A 19,564-nucleotide genomic window follows, 5' to 3' on the forward strand; every position below is an offset into this window, starting at 1 on the left:
GCCAACCCTCTCAAGATATGTCGTTGGATAAGCCCCGAGATTTGATATCGTGTCTTCGTGCTTTCGATTGGTGTTGGGTTTGCCAGAAAATTCCAAGGTACGCCTTCTCCAAATGCATGTGTGATCACATTAGGCCCGATCGTATCATGCGCTCCCTCTTCACCCAAGGAGACGTGCGCGTTGGAAGTTGTCTCTCATGCATTCACCAACAGCTGACAAGGTGTCTCGGAAGCCGCGAAACCGATGCCAAGCTGAGCACGTGCCTTGTTCCCGATTGAGTTTAGGGCCTGACGTCTTCACTCAGCCGAAGCTGTTGCCTCGCCAGCTTGCTCTCGTTCCCTTATCATACCTCGACCTATCTCTATCTCACCACCTCCTTCCGTGTATTTACCACGCCCTTTTACCCCCAATTCCATCGACACCACCCTCTTGAGAGCTGCGCACAGTGTATCGACCTTCTTTTGCTTCCACTCCGCCATCATGAAGGGCGTCATCGGTCTGGCGCTTGCAGCTGCGGCGTCAGCGTCACCAGTGCTCTTCGACGCAACCAACTCACCCGCCGACGCGGCTCCCATTGTATCGGCGCAGAACGCCGTCGAGATTGCCGACAGCTACTTGATCAAGTTCAAGGATCATGTGACTCAGTCACTCGCCGCCGCCCACCACGACTGGGTCGACGACTTGCACACGAGCAACCAAGCTCGTAAGACCGAGCTCAAGAAGAGATCGCAGGAGCCTTTCCTTGATGAGCTGTATGCTGGGCTGAAGCACACCTACAACATTGCCGGGTCTTTGATGGGATACTCGGGTCACTTCGATGAGGAGACCATTGAGCAGATCCGGAGGCATCCTGATGTGAGTTTGGCGCTTACACTCGCTTAAGGTGAACTGCAGACTGACCTGTTTCCCAGATTGCCTACATCGAAAGGGATCAAGAGGTCTACACCATGAAGCACAACCACACCGAGCCTGAGCTCGAGAAGGGCGCGCCATGGGGCTTGGCTCGTCTCTCGAGCCGCGACTCACTCGGCTTCGGGAACTTCAATAAATACTACTACGCGGCTGACGGCGGCGAGGGTGTTGACGTCTACGTTATTGACACTGGCACCAACATCGACCACGTCGACTTCGAGGGCCGCGCCTCGTGGGGCAAGACTATCCCACAGGGCGACCCAGATGAGGACGGCAACGGCCACGGAACCCACTGCTCCGGCACTGTTGCTGGCAAGAAGTACGGTGTTGCGAAGAAGGCACACGTCAAGGCCGTCAAGGTCCTGCGCTCCAACGGCTCCGGCTCCATGTCTGATGTCGTCAAGGGCGTCGAATACGCCGCTGAGTCGCACGCCGAGACAGTGAAGGCTGCCAAGAGCGGCAAGAAGAGCGGCTTCAAGGGCTCCACTGCCAACATGTCGCTCGGTGGCGGCAAGTCGTCTCTCCTTGACCAGGCTGTCAATGCGGCTGTCGAGGCTGGCATTCACTTCGCTGTGGCCGCCGGCAACGACAACGCTGATTCTTGCAACTACTCGCCGGCTGCCGCTGAGCAGGCTGTCACCGTTGGTGCTTCGACTCTTTGGGACGAGCGTGCCTACTTCTCCAACTTCGGCAAGTGCAACGACATCTTTGCTCCCGGCCTGAACATCCTTTCCACCTGGAAGGGCAGCAAGTACGCCGTCAACACCATTTCGGGCACTTCCATGGCATCGCCGCATATCGCCGGTCTTCTCGCCTACCTGCTCTCTCTTCAGCCATCCAAGGACTCCGCGTACGCTGTTGCCGACATCAGCCCCAAGGAGCTCAAGGCCAACCTCATCTCTATCGCGACTGAGGGCGCTTTGACTGAGGTTCCATCTGACACTGCCAACTTGCTCGCCTGGAACGGTGGTGGCGAGGAGGACTACAATGAAATCGTTAAGAATGGTGGCTACACTGTTGCCATGGATGATCGGGCTGAAGAGGAGGAGATTACTCTCGACTTTGGCATGATCGAGGAGGAGATCGCTGAGGATGTCCACGAGATGGCCAAGAAGGTCGGACTCATGGAGAAGAAGCTTGGAGACTTCCTCTCGAAGGATGTCGTCGACGCCCTGGAGAAGACTGAGTCCAAGACCGAGAACGGCTTCAAGAAGATCGAAGAGTACACCGAGGAGGAGCTTGATGAGCTTTACAGGAAGATTGAGTCTGAGTTCGTGTTCTAAGGGACCCGCACTCTGGCTTCACACTTCTAAAGGCCATCTGCACCTTAGGCGGCCTTGTATAATCACCGCGATTGATGGAGGCAACAACATCACCCAACGCTCAGTCGAGGTGAGAGTCGACATCGTTGTTGCGGAGAATGGATGTAGCAACTGTCTGCTGGAGCTGAGAATTTGATACTGTTGGGTCGGACTGCGTTGGATCATGATCGCATGAGGGCAGCATCCTTCGGTCATGACTATTTCGTGTGTATGTACCAAATGGAAGACATTGTTCGAGCTTATTCGTGCTCCGCACGACTTCCACGCCCCTTTCAACACTCGAGGTCCGTTATGGCGCTTTCTCACTGTCCGCGATGGCAGCCGCCGTTACTGCTCGACAGCGATTGCCCACCGACACGAACACGACTGCACCTTCTTTAGATCTGTTTTACAGGCAAGTGTTCTTCGTCATCCCCGTTCATCCTTCTTTCACCACAGCATCTCACGCTACATCTTACAATTCGTACATAAACGCGTTGACTTGGTGCTGCTCACTGTTACAGGCTCACCCGATCACGCTGTCTCTACTTCACGCCTCAACTAATCATCCTCTTTACCCTTCGATCATGGAGAACAGGTCACGACCCTCGACCTCCAACAACATCGCCGCCACCGACGTCGGCAAAGGGCGGTTGGCCAGAGCAAAATCCACTTCCTCAGCACAATCATGGAAGCCTGCCACCAATGGCTCCTCTACCCAGGTCTCGCACGGCCAGCACCGAGACCAGAGATCAGCATCAGCCGCTCGGCGTCATCCTCGCCAGCAGAATTCCAGCTCCCACTCGACCACAGGATACAAGTCGTCCGATCCGGCTATTGCACGCCAGCAGGCGGAGACCGCAGCGGTAGAGGCGTATCTGCGTGCTCAACCCGAGCACGAGACAGGTTTGGAGAGTCGTGACTCAACGCAGGTCAAGCTGCAGAGGAGGCGAAGCCGGGTGAGTGGGCGGATGGAAGGCGGGCATTTTGAGGAAGCAAAACTGGGAAGGAGGAAGTCAGGTGGAAAGGTCAAGAAGGAGACTGGAAGACATGGCGAGGCTGCAAGTACCACTGCCGTGAGTGGAAGGATGGCGAAGACGAGCTCTGCCGTGCCGCCCAGCTCCAGTCAGAGTAGAGAAGGCGTTGGTGAGACGTTGTCTGTTCCGGCTACGACAGACAGAGGCAGGAAGAGGCAGTCGCAGTCCGGCTACAGTGATGGCAGTCCAATGCCTCGCCACCAGCCGACGGTCAAGCAGAGAAGCTCGACATCGCAGATGGCATCATCCTACGATGGCAGCAGTGATTTCCAAAGGAGCAGCGGTATGCGCACGGCGCCGACTTACCATGGTTACGAGCAGACGACGTCAGTACCGCAGGTGCCACGACGACCTGACAGGAGCGCAAAGACAGGCGATGCAGCCGTGGCCCAAGCCAGAGACAAGTGCTTGCAAGATTTCCAGCAGAAGAAGCTTCGGGAGCGCAAGTCGATGATCCTTGCTCCGTTCCAGAAGCTGAGAACGGGAAACACCACGTCGAGCAGGACCAGCGGCTTCGATACCTCACTGCCGCCTTTTAACTATGCTGATGAGGATATCCCGATGCCATCATCGTCGCCCCCGCCGCCACCTGCACCTTCAAGCGGCCCAGTGTACACGATACCGGTGCATGAGAGGAAGTCAAGAAGCTTTACAGAGTCGATCAAGGGCAGGTTCATGAAGGCATTCCGCAAGCCTTCAAGGGTGCCGAGTGGCCTACCAGCGCAACATGTTGCAGGCAAAACTTTCCAGTTTACGACTACAACCCCAAGCTCAAGCTCTGATATTGTTCCAACTACAGAAGAAGATCCATTCGTCGCTCCAAACCAGTATCTAGCACCGCCAATTCCCAGGCCTGGAAGTGCTGTGAGCAAGCGCACCACGAACACCACAGCAAAGTCTCGGGTCACGAGTTGGACCAACTCGACGGTTGCTGGAACCTGGAGTACCCGCTCGGAAGCTGTGGACGATATACCTGCTGACGAACATGGCCGGCTGAAACGGAGCGACAGCGTATCGACCCTCCGCAAGGCAAAGTCATTCTTTGGACGGCCCATTCAGAACAAGCTTCGTCGGCCCAGCAGAGCACAGCTGCAGAACTGTGAAGAGAGCACGGGTCTGTACTCTGCGTTGCAAGAACAGATCAACCCTTCGGACTCAGCAAGCCAGGCCGAGAAGAATGATGATACGCTCAACTCCCGGACGTCATCCGCACTGGCTACGCTGCCTTCCCAGCAACGGCCAGTCTCGACCCTGGGCAGCAGCAACAGACGCACTGGGCCTACCATCCGCTCAGTCACACCTGATCCCACAGCATACAAGCTCGACATCCCGTCGCCAGTCGAAGAGGTCCTGAGCCCAGACGCTGCGCCGCCGTCCCGGAGCAATAAATCGGGCAACGACTCAGACACGCCGCGCAGTCAGCTTCAGCGTAGGCCGGCAATGAAAGCTCCCACGCCTTCGAAAGAGCAGCTAGCTCGCCGTATGGAGCGATCGAAGAATCGCTGGCAGAGTCCGCTTGATGAGATGTCGCCAGATCCTGCACCACGCTACAATCACGCGGCTATGGATGATAACCCCTACGAGCTGCGTTCTCCAAGCCGGACTCTGCACCAACCGCCTGCTGAGAGCGATGCATTGCCGCATCACGCTCGCGTTGTAGATGAACAACAAAACCGTGACACTCGTGCAGAGCAAGTGCTGTCACCGAGCGTCTACTCTCGCGCCACCGACGGCGCTTCACCAGGACCAGACACGCCTGTCGACCAAGGCGGAATGATGATCACGATCACTGGCCGCGAAGTCCGAAGCTACTCCATCTCCCCCCAGAAGCGCGAGGCCAAGGCCGAGAAACCCGTTCTCGCGAGCGGAGAGTGGCGACGCTGGCTATCAAATGAGTGGAAAGGATGGCATGCTGCGGAGGCTCTGACGCTGCCGAAGACGATACTGGCTGATGCTCCGCCCACTACCACGACTGGCTTGAACGAGCGAGTACAAAGCAGAGATACAGACACGCCTCCCCTCCAAGCACCGCCGTTGGAACATCAGCAGCCCAAGCGGCCAAGGCCACGAAGCAGTCGGTCGAGCTTCATGAATGAGCGGTACCCGATGGTTGAGTCTGCTCGGACGTCTATGGATACGAGGAAGATGTCTTCGGGGACTGGGTCGCGGCCGACCAGTTCGGGTATGGATGCGAGGGTGTCCGGTGCAACAGTCCGCGAGGAGGCTAAGATGGAGACGCCGGTTGAAGAGCGTCCAGGGACTGTTCTTCGTGGTCAGAGGGTGGTTTCGAGGTACGCCTGCGTCCTTGGCCTTGGTGCCGGTGCCCAAATCACTGGCGATGACAAGACGAGCGAGCCGGCCCAGCCCTACGCCAGTACACAGCCTGTCGAGCAAGATGCCACCACTTCCCGAAAGACCTCCAACCCACCCAAAGCCCGCTCCGCCTTCGACCTCCGCGCAAACTACAAGAACCGCCACAACGGCAACATCCGAACCATACCCATCAACCGCCACCAAAACCCCTCCTCCGCCGCCAACCACACCATAGCCTCCAGCCCCATACACATCCTAGAAGACACAACCATCCGCAACATCTCTGCCGGGCCGTATGCCCAGGCCCCGCCATCACCGCTAATCCAGCAGAGTGGGAATAAAGAGAACGAAGCCCCGTCGCCGCCAGAGAACCACGGGCTGCCTGCGGTGTCGAGTTCGGAGTGGTTGGCTGCTGGGACGAGCAAGGCGAAAGCTCCGAGGCATGTGTCGACGGCGCAGGCAGCGGGGAGACAGAAGAGTGTGTCGCGGTATTCGCCGGTCAGGAAGGTGACCGGTGGCGCTTCGCCGGGTGGAGGAGGATCGCCGGGGCAGAGGCTGGTGACGAGTTGGTTGGATGGGAAGGCTAGTAAGGAGAACTCGCCAGCTTTTGTCTGAACTGAATTTGACCGAGGAGGGGAATGGAGGTGGTAATGGTATTGTTATCTTGATAAGCATGGGTATGCTGGCATCGTTGGATGAATGCTAGTCTTGGAGAATCATGGTTGGAGGGCATGATAGTGTCACTAAGGCACAGTAATGAGACGATGGATGGAAGTAGATTAACGTACAAGCAGTGGTCAACATTGATCAGCTCTACATGCCTTCCCTCCATCGGGGGTATACACAATTCCAACATATCTACAATTCCAAACATTCCAACAACTTCCTTCTTCTTCCAGCCTACAACTTCGCTCCCTCCTTCCGCATCTTCTCCTTCTCCTTGTCCCTCAACATCCGCCTCAAGATCTTCCCACTCGGACTCTTGGGCACGACATCAATAAACTCCACCCCACCCCTCAACCACTTATGATTACTCTTATGCTTCTCCACATGCCTCGCAATCTCCCTCTTCACGATACGATCCGAGTCTTCAATGGCGCCGGGGTTCTTGACGACAAAGGCCTTGGGGACCTCGCCTTCGCGGTCCGAGGGGATGCCGATGACGACGCAGTCGTTGACGGAGGGGTGCGTGAGGAGGTGGGCTTCGAGTTCGGCGGGGGCGACTTGCATGCCTTTTACTTTGATCAATCTGTAGGACATCATGTCAGCAGAGATCGTGGTGCGATGGGGTTGGAAGGCGTACTCCTTGATGCGGTCAGTAATGAAGATGTGCTCGTGGCCATTGGACGACTTGTCGATCATCGCCTCATCACCGGTCCGCATGTATCGTCCGTCGTCCAGATCGACAAAGGTCTCCATATTGGCCTTGTCGTTGTTGAGGTAGCCCAAGGCAACGCTAGGGCTCTTCACAACCAGCTCACCTGGCTGTTGATACCCAGTGATCTCGTTGCCTTCCACGGTGATGACTCGGACGGTGTAGCCGGGTAAGATGGGACCGGAGGAACCAAACCAGACGTCGTCAGGCGGTGTGGAGCAGACCACAGTCGCGGTCTCAGTCAGACCGTATCCTTGCCTGACGGCCACCTTGGGCAGCATCTCTGACAACTCTTCCGCTGTCTCGCGTCCTAAAGGCGCGGCACCAGTGAAAATACCATGGACGGAAGAAAGATCGTACTGCTTCACCGTCTCCTTAGCCTTGGTCATATGGATGATCATCGGCGGGACAAGGTACAGCATGGCGATCTTGTAATCCTGAATTACCTGCAACAGCTGCTTGAAGTCGTACTTCGGCAGCACGATCACGCCGTCGCCGCGGTATGGACCAAGATGAGAAATGACGATGAGTCCGTAAATGTGACTCATCGGGAGCAGCCCAAGACAGTTTTCCGTGTGCGATTGCAGCATATGGCGCTTCATGAAGTCTTCTCGTGAGGGCGATTCGTGGGCCACCAGCTGGAGCGTGTTGGCTATCACGTTTGTGTGCGATATCATCACACCCTTGGGCAACCCGCTCGTGCCGGAAGAGTAACATAGGAAAGCTGTACGGCGTGCGCCCTCGCCTTTGCTCCATTTCTCGTCGTCTGCAGGTTGCTTGGGTAGCTTCGAGCCTGCTTGGATGAGGTCGTCGACGGTCTTCTGTCCGGGATTCTTCATGCCCGGCGTCGCCTGTTCGGGCATGGGGAGGATGTAGACATTCTTCTTGTCGATTCCCGTGTTCTCGATGCCCTTGAAGCATGTCTGCAGCAACGGCAAGCAGGTAAAGATGGCTTTGCATCCTGAGTGCTTCATCTGGAACTCCAGCTCGTGCTCGTTGTATGCCGCATTCACCGCCGTGCAGATCCCACCAATGCGGTGAATTGCCCACGCTACCGTCAAGTAATCAATCGTGTTGTTGCTGAAGACCCCGACAACCTTGTCCCACTCGCTGCCTTCATTCGGCTTCATGCCGAGCTCGTCCGTCAAGGCGCGAGAAAGGTGCTCAACCCGCTCTTTCACCTCGAACGCGCTGTAGGATTTCCCAGTCATGCCGCAGGTGAAGGGCGGGTTGCTGTAGCCGATCGGATGCCGGTCATAGTTCTCGTCGGTCATGAAGCGTTCGATCGAGATGCTCTCGTTGATCTCGGGCATCGGAGGGCTCCATGATGGTGGGTGGAAGGGCATCTTGGGATAGGGATAGAGAGGTAGGGAAGAGGAGTCAGGTGTAGAGACGAGATGGAAGTCTTCAAACACCCCGTTCGCGATATCCACTCGGCCGAGGCTGGCTTCTCCAACGAGATGGGAGGAGTGAGACGGCCGCAAATGTAAGCTGATAGATGCCAATGGCAGGCTTAGAGAGGATGAAACTCGATTGAGGTGGAAGAGACGAAAGAGAAAATACCTACGACGGTCTCTCGGTAGGGCTAGATCTGCATCTTGCTTCCATATTGCCGTCTTGCCCTGAGCTCCAATCTTGCAGCTGGTGATCCCCGCATCCTCGGTTGCTGCGAGGTTAATTGTGGGAACGGGGCTGGGGCCGGCTTGGCCGGGTGGAAAGGTTCGGCAAGATACCCCATCACCCCCAACACTCCTCGCAACTTTGCAGGAACCCATATACATCCTCTGATATGGCATAACAACAAGTCACGGAACGGCAGAGACCTCCCAACGATCGTCTCGCAATCCCGATAGAAGTCGCCAACGTCATGTCCTTCTCCGCCTCCTCTCCCGTCTGACCAAGTACTACAGCGTGAGAAGGAAGACGGCAGCAGACGAAAGAATGACACAGTCGTTATAACTGTGAAGACTGTATTGCTCCTCGTCTGGAAGCCTCCAAAAAGTACCATCGGCCTGACTTGGCCCATCACTTGCGTTGCTTAGTTATCTCGCCAGGCGCCCTACTAGACCCGGCCTGCTTCACTGGACATCTTCCTGAGTACAGGACATCCAGGGTATACGCGCAAGAGTCCGCTACGTGTAGAGATTGTACTCCACATTGTCAATGATGAACGCCGCGAGGGGCGTGGTCGACGTCGACTGGACGATCGCAAGCGAGACCCTGCCTACCAACAGAAGATCAGAGCCGTGAGCAAATTCTCTCTAAACAGCCTGCCATGACCTACCAATCTTGGACCACGAGGCCGGGAATACAGCCTTCGTCAAGTCCGACAGCACGGCGTTTGTTGGGTCGAATTGCTGGTTGATGGTCTGGAACGCTACATTGCTACCGGGCAGGTAGGATGTAAATGCTATCGTGCATTGCTCAGGGAGGCCAGCAGCACTGGTTGCGGTATTCACATTGCAGCCCTATTCCCGGAGAAAACCGTGAGGGTCAGCACATCCCAACACCGAAGAAGTTCTCAGGAGACTTACGAAGTAGAGCGACTTCAAATCAAAGCTTTTATATGGCGCGGCTGGATAGATAGCCGGAGAGCCAGTGATCACGTTGGCAGTGATGCTGTTCCCTGCCGCTTGATCTGCGGACTCTGGTTTGAAGCCAGACACCGCGACGCCCTTCAAGCCAAACTTGTATACGTTGAAGGAGCGGTAGGTCAACCCCAGGTAGGTACCTGATGTCGCACAGCGTGCCATGTCAGCGGTTGTTTCTCAGGCCAGAAGAAGTAGGGAGACACTGACCGACGGGATTGAGCTGCGATGCTCCTATCATTCCTGGGAGATCGTCATATTTGGCGAGCTTTGGTATGCCAGTTGTCGAGGCCAGCGCCACGAAGGCGAAGAGCAGCATACCAGATGCCCTCATGATTGCGTTGGAGGGCTCAAGAAATATCAAGACGTCGAAGCTGGCAGCCCACACACGACCCTATATAAGAGCAGTGATTGCTCTGTTTGCACATGGAGGTGTGTGCCGGAAGCCTGCAATGCTGGCAGCACTTGGGCATGCGGCTCAACCACAACACTGCACGTCGGGCTGCGACGAAAATCTTCAAGCTAGGTCACTGGACACATCGTGCAGATAGCCATACGTCTATCTCGTTCTGGACAACGAGGTTGGACGGCTGGTGCATCTCGAACCAGGATTCTGGTACACCGAGATGCGGCGACCAGGTTGGAGGGAAAGCAAGAGTGGTTGGGTTGGTGTACGTATTACGCAACTGCTTCACACCACTTCAAGATGATGCAAACGCTAATCCAGGTGCGGGTAATATAGGAGAGTCGGAAGTGGTGTAACCAAACGCTGCAGGAGTAAGTATGAGTGGCGGAGGGCATGCAAAGCGAGGACGTTAAGCATCATCATGAATTAGCAGGCCTCATGGGTGGGTGGATGGTCTGGAGGGTTGGATGCGACACAGTGGAAGTTCTCCACGACCGAGTATCCGACGTTCCAGCGGACACATCCAAGTAACAGCTGAGGACGTCAGTCGCGGGAACAAGGTCTGAGCTGCGATTTACTGCTGCAACTAAAGCACATTGACCACTCTACTAGGATGTGCGACCTCCGAGGCTCATTTTCCAGTCGAAGAGACTACCACAGCTTCGCAGACCGGCCCACGGCGGACCGAGACTTCGACATCGGCTGGTTCACGATGAAGGTAGATTGACCCAGAACATTGAACCTTGGCAATGATGAAGAAGAGCCTCAAGCCAGTTGCTCAAACGCAAGCCGCCTGGCACCTTGAGCGCTCTCCACCGTGCCCAAGCACTAGGAGACGACAAGAAGAGGCACTCTCGAGCGGCCCTCGAAGTACTTTGTTGGTGCTGACCGTTTCGTAGACCACAGCTCGCGAGACAGCACGGATTCAATGTGGATGTTTGCCTGCAATGCAGGACTGGTTTCAAGAGTCGGAGGTGTCTAGATACGACCTACAGCTGTATTCGAATCTACATTAGACTCTCAGAGTCCCGACTGAGCGCCAGACTGTTGGCACCAGGGTAGTGCGTATGTATCATGCATTTCGTCCTCGTGGCAGAGAAGATGTGTTTCTTTATGGTCGTCAATAGGCGGGACCGGCTTTCTGATGTCAGACAAATACCTGACATCAACTCCAACAGTTTCACCAGACTCTGAGGATAGACAAAAGGACTCGAGGCTCTCCGGGGCATTTCTTGGGGATAAGCCACGCTACCAGTGCAGCGCAACCCTATCGGAATAGTACTGAGGCAGCATCTGGTAGGCAGCTGTCCGTTCGAAGCCGCTCTTTCGTCCGGCGTCGACTGCTTATCTGGCGTTGAATTCGCCATACATCATTCGCGAAAGATCCCTTGGCTTGAAGTAGCCCTTTGGTTTGCAATGCAGTGGAGTGGAGTGGAATAGGTGGAAGTGACCTTGCTGCCTGTGAGCCTTCAGCACTCCCCGCCTTTTTTGCCTTTTCGAGCCACGGTGCAGGCGCAAGGCGACCACCAGAGTTAGAGTCAGAGTCAGAAGCACATATAACAACGCCTGGTTGTGCTCCCTAGCTCTGCATTCTGTCATCTTCGAAGTGTGAAGTCTAAAGGTGAGATCATTGCCACTTTTGCCCGCAGTGACTGTCGAAAACTCACTCGGCCGTTCGCACCTGCCTCACGAAGCACGTGAATTTTACCTTCACATGCTCTTCCGTGACATCTCCAGCACTGGCCCGTGCCCCACCGCTTCATAAGTCACCTGCGCTTCTCACACAGCCCCTCATCATGCGTCGACATCGCAATCACCCCTCTACCTTGCCATCCAAACGCCAGCTGCGTTCAAACACCACAGTCGCCACACTCGAAACAGAACCCACCATGGCGCCCGCAGCAAAGAAGCGCAAGACCGCTCGCGATGCGCCGAAGTTCTTGTGCCTGAGCTGCCAGACCGAGAGGACTTCGAGCCAGTTCCCGGATTACAACCCCAGCGCAGAGTGTGAGCACTTGATCCATACGTGCAAGAATTGTTTGAAGAAGTGGGTGGAGGTGCAGGTTGAGTGCAGTGCTTTTGTTAAGAAGACTGCGGCTGAGGATGGTGCTGGAGTTGACGCTGCTGAAGGTGACGAACGCGTGAGGAAGGGTGAAGTGGAGGAAGGAAAACCAAACAGTCTGCTGTTCGGCATCAAGTGTCCACATCCAGACTGCAAAGGTGTGATGAGGAATGTGAACGTGGAGATGGGAGCGACGAAGAAGGTCTATCAGAAGTAAGACTTACCTCTGTCGCACATGATGTGATCTGCTGTGCTGACCTCCTCACCCAGGTTCGCGGAGATCGAGCGCAAGTTCATCGGCGACTCAACCCCAGGGTGGCGTTGGTGCCTAGACCCCAGCTGCGAAGCAGGCCAAGTCCATAAGTCCACTCTTTCGAAGCAGGAGCAAGAACGGCAAGCCGCCGCGAAGTCACCGACCAAGCGTACGAAGAAGGGCAAAAGCAAGGAGGCTCCAGTCATCGTCTACGAGGACAATCCAGCCCCCATCCAAGCAGACATCTGCACCTGCCACGCCTGCGGATCTCAAGCCTGCGTCTCCTGCGACCGTCCCTGGCACGAAGGAGAGACGTGCGATGGGTACCAGATACGCATCAAAGACCGTATGGAGGAGGAGGACAAGGCGTTGCGCGAGATCCAGTCAGCGACGAAACCCTGCCCAGGCTGCGCCAAGCGGATCCAGAAGAACGGCGGCTGTCCGAACATGAACTGTTCCCAGTGCGACACGAACTTCTGCTGGAACTGCGCGAGTGCGTACATTAGGGGTAGGTGGTGTGATTGTCCGCACAATCGCATCCCTACGCATGAGCGGGCCGCACTGGGACTGTGAGGTGGCGAGAGGCGGTAGTGTGCGAGCAGTGGTGTTGGGGATTGCTTAATGGTGTTGGTCAAATGTCGCTGCTGACGATCCCGCGCGAGAATGTATGCCGGACGATCAATGCAGAGATGGCTTTGGAGAAAGGCGCAGATCAAGGATACCAGACTGAATGAACCGTCCTTCTCAACCTGCATCGTTCTTCTGGCTCCATTTGCACTCCATCAAGGATTCTTCCGCGGTCAACATACCGTCAGTGTCAGGTTCCAATTGAGTTCGATGGCTGACATGTTGTGGCATATGGATCAGAAGACAAAGAAGTCGTAGAAGGAGGACTCCTGCGGCAAGACGGAAGAACTGCGGCTCTCCAATCCCAGCGCAGATCCCGCATCGTCCCCGCCGGCAGACCCAGCCACTCGGATCTCGAATCTCACCTCACTCCTCTTTTCGCTTGTTAAACTTCTTTCACGACTGTGGCCTCAGTGGGGCTACAAAACGCTGGCGGCCGCCTACCTCATGCCATGCCGTCATTCTGTGCGCCATTTCTACCCTCTCGTCTACCATGGTCCGAATCACAGCGCTGCTTCTGCGTTCCGCCTCCCCGAGAGGACTATATGCACAGCTTGAGTCGTGCTTTGTCCATTCCAAGCTAAAGAGCAAAGAGCCTCTTCATGCGGCTAAAAGGGTATGCGAATGCGGCTGAGGTGGACGTGTCCATCGACCAGAAACATGGAGATCGACCAGCGCTCGACTTCTCTGGAGCCACGTGCGACCTGCCGATGATCATCGATCGGTTTCCACATGAGGTTTTTGCAGCTTGCAGGATGTTGAGATGTGCTCTAACGTACTGGATTGGACCACGCTCTGCGTGCGTCTAACTCTCTCCAGGCTCTGTGTCCTCTCCCAGCATGTAGGAAAGTTCTTCTCTGGATGTACGGGAGCTTCTTCTGCTGCAAGCGGTCATCTATACAGCGCAGGTTGCTATTGATCTCGCTGTTTGTACCTTGCACATCAGGTTCGACAATCTCCGCTCATAGCTCGTTGAGCCCTGAACACCAACGGCGATCTACAGCAATGTCGATCTTGATCCAAAAGCCACAGACAAGCGATTGGTGTCCCGACTGCCGGGGAGGCTCTCACAGCTCCCGAAGTTACCACTCCAGCGATCGCGCTACAGTAGCTACTTCATGTAGTCTACCAAACAAAGCACCCGCAAGAGCTCGGCAGTGCAAGAAAGAAAGCAAGGGAGCCACCTCCGCGTTCGCCCACCGCCGCCAACTGCGCACGGCTGGGACACCTTCCGCCGTGCATTACCCCTACTGAGACTAGCCCTAAATGATGGTCATCGGGCAACGCCTATATCGACTCTCCGGCTCTTTGTTCATCTTCGCTTCAGCTCGACCGACTATTGCCATTCGCTGGGAGTTGTTTTAGTCAACACTGATCGCGAAGGATCGATTGTCCTCCTACGCTCTTTGCCGATGGCTCCATCAGGCCTGGACCATTTGATCGTGCAGCGAAAGAAGCTACGTGCTGGTCCATGGAGTGTTGTTTCACGGCGCTAAGACCTTTTGCACCTTCTTGGTTCCTTATGCTCTAGTTACCGGCTCCATACCAGACGCAAGTGGCTCTTCAGCATCGACGTAGGCCGCTAGTAGCTATGCTTAGCGGTCCCACACCGTTTCTAACCCAGCAGAGGGAAGCTCACAAGTGCCTGTACACTGAGCACAGTGGCGCCCACCCCACCTGCCGTGGCAGCAGTTGTCCCTGAGGTACAAAAGGTAAGGGAGGGCTGCCCACTTCAATCGACATCTCTTCCATACACAACTTGACTCCGAAACTACCTTCATATCCCACAGTCGCTCTACCGCTCTCTGTCTAAGCATCCTACCACAATTCCACAATGAAGGTCACCGGCTTCCTCTCCCTCGCCTTCGCGGCACTGGCCTCGGCTGTACCAGCGGGCCAGACGACCTCCAAGGGCGTGTCGCAACTCGCCAAGTTCGACGACCTCACCGCCGTGCCAGGCATCTCTCAGATCAACCCAGTTGGTAAGGACACTTGTACATATCGACACCTCTGCCAGCAGAGGTCTTCAGCTTCGACATCGTTGCTAACATTTCACCTTCTGCAGGCATCTACAAGGGCATCAACTACAGATCCTTCAACGTCCTCCAAAACGGCGTTCTCGGCGCTGCCCAGGTCTCGGGAGTGAAGGCGCAATCCGGCTCCCAAGTCGCCGCCAACTCCATCACCGGAACCGTCCTCACCGGTTCCCCGGCCCTCATCCCAGCCTCGCCCTACAAGTCGTTCAACTTGCAATCGCTCTACTTCGGCTGCGTCGTCAACTCGGCCGTCTCCGTCTCCGGCGTCCCGCAACAGTGCACCGTTGCGTTCACGTCGTACCTCCCGGGCAGCAATGTGGCGTACCAGACCATTAACCAGCAATTCGACCCTTCCAATGCCGTGCTCTCCAAGATGACCCAGGTTACCTTCCCGAAGTCGTGGCAGAAGATGGGAAGGGTGTCGATCTCGATCGTGCAGGCTACGACCACTTCGCCGTTGGCTGCGCTGTTCCTTGACAATGTGCAGTACACTCTGTTCAAGTAGAGGGATCAGAGATGAGCGTCCTCGGGTCTGATGTACAGATGCTGGCAGGGGCATGTGCCTTCAGGATGGACAAGCTAGGCGTTGATGGGAGAAAACCCTTGGACGATGGAGCAAAGTGTCAGGGCAGACTTACGGTCAATTTTCTGGGAGAATAGGAGAGCCAACAGGCGATTTGAAGATTCGAAATCAAACGATCGGTTCTGCCAACCTGGTGTCTCCTGTGTCCATTGTGAAGCCTACAAAGATTGCAAAACTATTTTCGTAGGTTAGTCGCGCTAAGATTTCCCACAAACGTCTCTATAGATATCTTACGTGGTCAGTTGAATGGAGCTCTTGAAGATACTTGAGTGTTGGACGCAGTCGATACCTTATGGAGGTCGGAATGTAAAGAGCTTCTCTCCGGACTCCAACCCTTCGCGTGAGGGGCGCGTCATCCCATGCAACCTCACCAGCATACACTGTCTTCATGCCCCAAGAGAGTCATGACTCTTGCGGCACGAGAGGCACCAGGCAGCCTCAGTAGCACACCATCTCATCGCGCCAGCAGATCGTGAAATGAACCTATGGCCTCCAACGCAAGGCTCAAGCCCAGTCAGCTGGAATGCTGCATCGCCATCTGGCCTTCAACTCCCACGGCGTCTCCTCTCCGCCTTCTCCTTCTCCATATAGGGTAGCTGAAGATCTTCAATGTGGGAGGTGACAGCGTCTAAGCGTGAGCAACCTTCAAGATGTCATTCTCTGCCCCACCCGACCTTCCTTCTCTCTTCACTGCTCTCCTTTATGCAGTCCACGGAGTCAAGATGAGGCTCTCCCAATCATGGCCAGCGCCTGCAGCAGGCAGAATAGCAGCGACATCAACGACTTCTTCTGCTGAGAGTGGGCTGGTGCCTCTGGTTTTCGAGCCTTTACCGCTCGGATCAATTCAACCCACCGGATGGTTCAAGGACCAGATGCAGCTTATGGCTGACGGACTGGCTGGCCATGAACATGACTTCTACAACTATGTAGCCCACTCTAGCTGGCTGGGCCGGGACATGGAGTACTCCGATCTCAACGAAGGCCTTCCTTACTGGTTCAACGGCATGGTGTACCTCGCGTACGGTCTGAATGATGAGCGTCTGAAAGATCAAGTCCACAGTGCCGCCGGATACATTCTCGACCACCAGTGGGACGACGGCTGGATTGGACCAGAGAACAAGACAGCCAGGAACTTCTGGGGCCGCATGCCACTGTTTCTCGGCATGACCGGACTTGCTGAGGCGAACGCAACCTGGGAGGCGAAGATCGTGCCGGCTTTGCACAAATTCAATGACTTAATGAACACGATGCTCAACGACAACTACACTGGCTACTGGTACCAGAAAGGCGATGTGCTCAACGATAACGACACTGATTGGGGCCGCATATGGCACCAAGACATGCTCATCACTCTGCAGTGGCTATACGAGCATCATCGAGGCGATCAGGGTCAGATGCTGCTGGAGAATATGAAGATGCTTCATGACTGTGGACTGAACTGGGAAGATTGGTATAACCAACAAGCGTACTTTGGTCAAGGCATTGACAAGGATCTCAACACGATCAATAGCAATCTGACGGATGACAACTATGCTTACGAGCATGGTGTCAATGTTGCGCAAGGTGAGATATGTGGAAATGGGCAACTCGAGCGCAGCTAAGAGGTCGAAGGTCTCAAGGCTGTTGCTGTGGTTCGGCGGTTCACTCACAATGAGTCTCTTGTGCAAACGGCAATGTACGGCGTCAACTGGACGTTCACGTATCACGGATCACCATCCGGTACTATCTTAGCTGATGAGCGGCTGGTGGGATTGGCGCCATATTCTGGTTCTGAGTTTTGTACCGCGGTTGAGGTGAGTACCCGAACAGGATACGCAAACGAAAGATTGCTAATATTCGAACTCTTCTTAAACAGGGCACTTATATGCTTGCGTACTTATATCAGGTAAGAGGCTCCACGCTGCCATCTTCCACTCGAGCATCTGCTGACAGCTCAACCGGCGCTCGGCGACAACTATTACGCCGATCGAGCAGAGCGCGTTGCCTTTAACGCAATCCCAGCTATGGCCACGCCAGACTGGTGGGGACACCAATATATGGAGCAGCCCAACCAACCGGAAGCGGCCAACCTGAGCAGCAGTCCGTTCTACAACACTAATAGCTGGGGCGCCACCTTTGGATTGGAGCCTAATTACCCATGCTGCACTGTGAATCATCCCCAAGGCTTCCCAAAGTTCCTTGCAAACAGCTACGTGAAGGTCGGCGCCAACGGCTTAGCGCATGCGTTGCTCAGCCCGGGCAGCGCGAGTGCAACGCTACGTGGAAACAAAGTAACAGTGAAATGCGACACAGCATACCCCTTCCTCGACACCCTTACCTATACCATTGACGCCGAAGCACCCTTCGACTTCTACGTCAGGCTTCCCGGATGGGCGACAATTGACGCAAGCATCAAGGTCAATTCAGAAGAAGTCTCGCCGATCTTGGATTCAGAGACTGGCATGCAGAAGATCAGTCTCGACAAGGGCAGCTCTACAGTCGCATACTACCTGCCGAGCACTGTACGTACCGAGTCTCGAGAGAACAACACAGTATCTGTCTACAAAGGCTCAGTGTTGTACGCACTCGAGGTGACCAACCACAATACCTCTACGCCTCCCAAGCCATACGACAATCCTGGCTTTGGTGATGAGTACTTCAACAAGTGCTACTATCCTCCGCAGAGCCGCGACTGGTCCTACCATAACACTTCAAGATGGAACTATGCCATCGATCCCGAGACTCTGCAGTATCACAGCCCGGATTCCAGCTCTACGTCGCTTGCAAATCCTCTTTTCGGCGCTGGCGGGCCGCCGGGGTATGTGACGGCGAAGGCTTGTGAGATTGAATGGGCGATGGCGTTTAATGGGAGTGTGCCTGGGTACCCGCCGAATGGCGAAAAGAGGAAGTGTGTTGGAAAGGTTGAGAAGGTGAAGCTGGTGCCGTATGCCAGTGCGAGGACGCATATAGCGGAGCTACCTGTATTGGATCTAGGCGGCTAATCTCGTCGATGAGTTGATGGCACAACCACAGAGATTCGTTTCGTTTGCGCTGTTCACTCTACTCGCGCGGTTGTATGGTGGTCCATGGACCAATCAAAACCTTGTACATTGATACAGGTAGCTGCAGGTGACGGGTGTGGCGCCTCTCCGCGAAGAGCTTCTACCCGCAAGGCTGAACAGTGCAACTGTCTTCTGCGACCTACCACGTGAGGTGGAGAGCCTCTAAACTGTTCCCGACCACATGTACAAATGGCGTCAGCATCAGACGCAAACGCACCGACTACTACCACTAGGAACCACTTCGAGGGCGAATACTCGGCAAGCGACTACGCAAGACAGCATGTCGGAAACGTCTACAGCAACAACTCTTATACCTACACAGTGCGAAAGCGCCGCTCGGACGAGACATTGCGGGACGACGGACGGAACGAAATCCTGCTCAAAGCTGCTGCCGAAGGCCAGACTCAAGGTCTCGTACCTCATCCGCTTAGGAGTTGACCTTGACCACAGCGACGACAAGGGCTACACCGCGCTTCACCACGCCGCTCTGAGCGGATTCGAAGACACTGTTGAGGTGCTACTCGCTGCTGGATGTGATTTCAATGCTGCAAGTCTGGACCATGGCACTCCGCTTCACTTGGGCGCATTCAAAGGGCGCAAAAACGTGGTAGACCGACTGCTGAGCTACCGCGCCAAAGTCAATGCCGAGAGTAGACTCTTCGGCTCGCCGCTACATTGTGCAGCTATCTTTCCATCCTTTGCCATTGCATCTGTACTTGTCAAAAAGGGTGCCGATGTGAAGAAAAAGAGCATACTCCTGGGGGAGACCTCCAGATTGTGGTTCCTTGCATCAGTGACCGAAGGAACTATGGAGCTGGCGTTTCAAACCAACGTAGCCGTCTAGTTGATCGCTCCCCACCGTAACGGAGACGGAGGCGTACGGTGAGCAGGAGCATGCACCTGACTATATCACATTTGCTGGATCTACGAAGGTCAGCAATGAATCCTGTGCACTCCGCGATGCGACTTGTATCCCGTTCGAACGAGCAGGACCTGAGAGCGTCCACACCAAGAAGAAACTGCGCGAGGA

General features: G+C 55.3%; 8 protein-coding genes across 8 annotated transcripts; 6 read left to right on the plus strand and 2 right to left on the minus strand.

Annotated features, from left to right (window-relative positions):
* Window positions 1–480: 480 nt before the first annotated feature.
* PRB1 (proteinase B) lies at window positions 481–2,195 on the plus strand (the record flags this gene model as incomplete). Its single annotated transcript, XM_064802146.1, has 2 exons — window positions 481–855; window positions 912–2,195. 2 exons carry the CDS (start codon window positions 481–483, stop codon window positions 2,193–2,195), a joined length of 1,659 nt encoding a protein of 552 aa, XP_064659507.1.
* Window positions 2,196–2,800: 605 nt separating this feature from the next.
* On the plus strand, window positions 2,801–6,178 carry LTR77_004897 (uncharacterized protein; the record flags this gene model as incomplete). Its single annotated transcript, XM_064802147.1, has 1 exon — window positions 2,801–6,178. The coding sequence occupies one exon, from the start codon at window positions 2,801–2,803 to the stop codon at window positions 6,176–6,178; it is 3,378 nt and encodes a 1,125-aa protein (XP_064659508.1).
* Window positions 6,179–6,463: 285 nt separating this feature from the next.
* Window positions 6,464–8,284, minus strand: LTR77_004898 (uncharacterized protein; the record flags this gene model as incomplete). Its single annotated transcript, XM_064802148.1, has 2 exons — window positions 6,464–6,812; window positions 6,867–8,284. 2 exons carry the CDS (start codon window positions 8,282–8,284, stop codon window positions 6,464–6,466), a joined length of 1,767 nt encoding a protein of 588 aa, XP_064659509.1.
* Window positions 8,285–9,070: 786 nt separating this feature from the next.
* LTR77_004899 (uncharacterized protein) lies at window positions 9,071–9,860 on the minus strand (the record flags this gene model as incomplete). The annotated part of the gene is made up of 4 exons (XM_064802149.1): window positions 9,071–9,162; window positions 9,223–9,406; window positions 9,473–9,669; window positions 9,737–9,860. 4 exons carry the CDS (start codon window positions 9,858–9,860, stop codon window positions 9,071–9,073), a joined length of 597 nt encoding a protein of 198 aa, XP_064659510.1.
* Window positions 9,861–11,821: 1,961 nt separating this feature from the next.
* On the plus strand, window positions 11,822–12,820 carry LTR77_004900 (uncharacterized protein; the record flags this gene model as incomplete). The annotated part of the gene is made up of 2 exons (XM_064802150.1): window positions 11,822–12,207; window positions 12,265–12,820. The coding sequence occupies 2 exons, from the start codon at window positions 11,822–11,824 to the stop codon at window positions 12,818–12,820; spliced, it is 942 nt and encodes a 313-aa protein (XP_064659511.1).
* A 1,888-nt stretch (window positions 12,821–14,708) lies between these two features.
* On the plus strand, window positions 14,709–15,415 carry LTR77_004901 (uncharacterized protein; the record flags this gene model as incomplete). The annotated part of the gene is made up of 2 exons (XM_064802151.1): window positions 14,709–14,856; window positions 14,940–15,415. The coding sequence occupies 2 exons, from the start codon at window positions 14,709–14,711 to the stop codon at window positions 15,413–15,415; spliced, it is 624 nt and encodes a 207-aa protein (XP_064659512.1).
* Window positions 15,416–16,143: 728 nt separating this feature from the next.
* Window positions 16,144–18,474, plus strand: LTR77_004902 (uncharacterized protein; the record flags this gene model as incomplete). The annotated part of the gene is made up of 2 exons (XM_064802152.1): window positions 16,144–17,056; window positions 17,426–18,474. The coding sequence occupies 2 exons, from the start codon at window positions 16,144–16,146 to the stop codon at window positions 18,472–18,474; spliced, it is 1,962 nt and encodes a 653-aa protein (XP_064659513.1).
* A 249-nt stretch (window positions 18,475–18,723) lies between these two features.
* On the plus strand, window positions 18,724–19,378 carry LTR77_004903 (uncharacterized protein; the record flags this gene model as incomplete). The annotated part of the gene is made up of 2 exons (XM_064802153.1): window positions 18,724–18,816; window positions 18,857–19,378. The coding sequence occupies 2 exons, from the start codon at window positions 18,724–18,726 to the stop codon at window positions 19,376–19,378; spliced, it is 615 nt and encodes a 204-aa protein (XP_064659514.1).
* Between the last annotated feature and the right edge of the window lie 186 nt (window positions 19,379–19,564).

The sequence above is a fragment of the Saxophila tyrrhenica genome (genome assembly GCF_035928015.1).
Source record: "Saxophila tyrrhenica strain CCFEE 5935 chromosome Unknown scaffold_7, whole genome shotgun sequence".
Classification (NCBI taxonomy): Eukaryota; Fungi; Ascomycota; class Dothideomycetes; order Mycosphaerellales; family Extremaceae; genus Saxophila; species Saxophila tyrrhenica.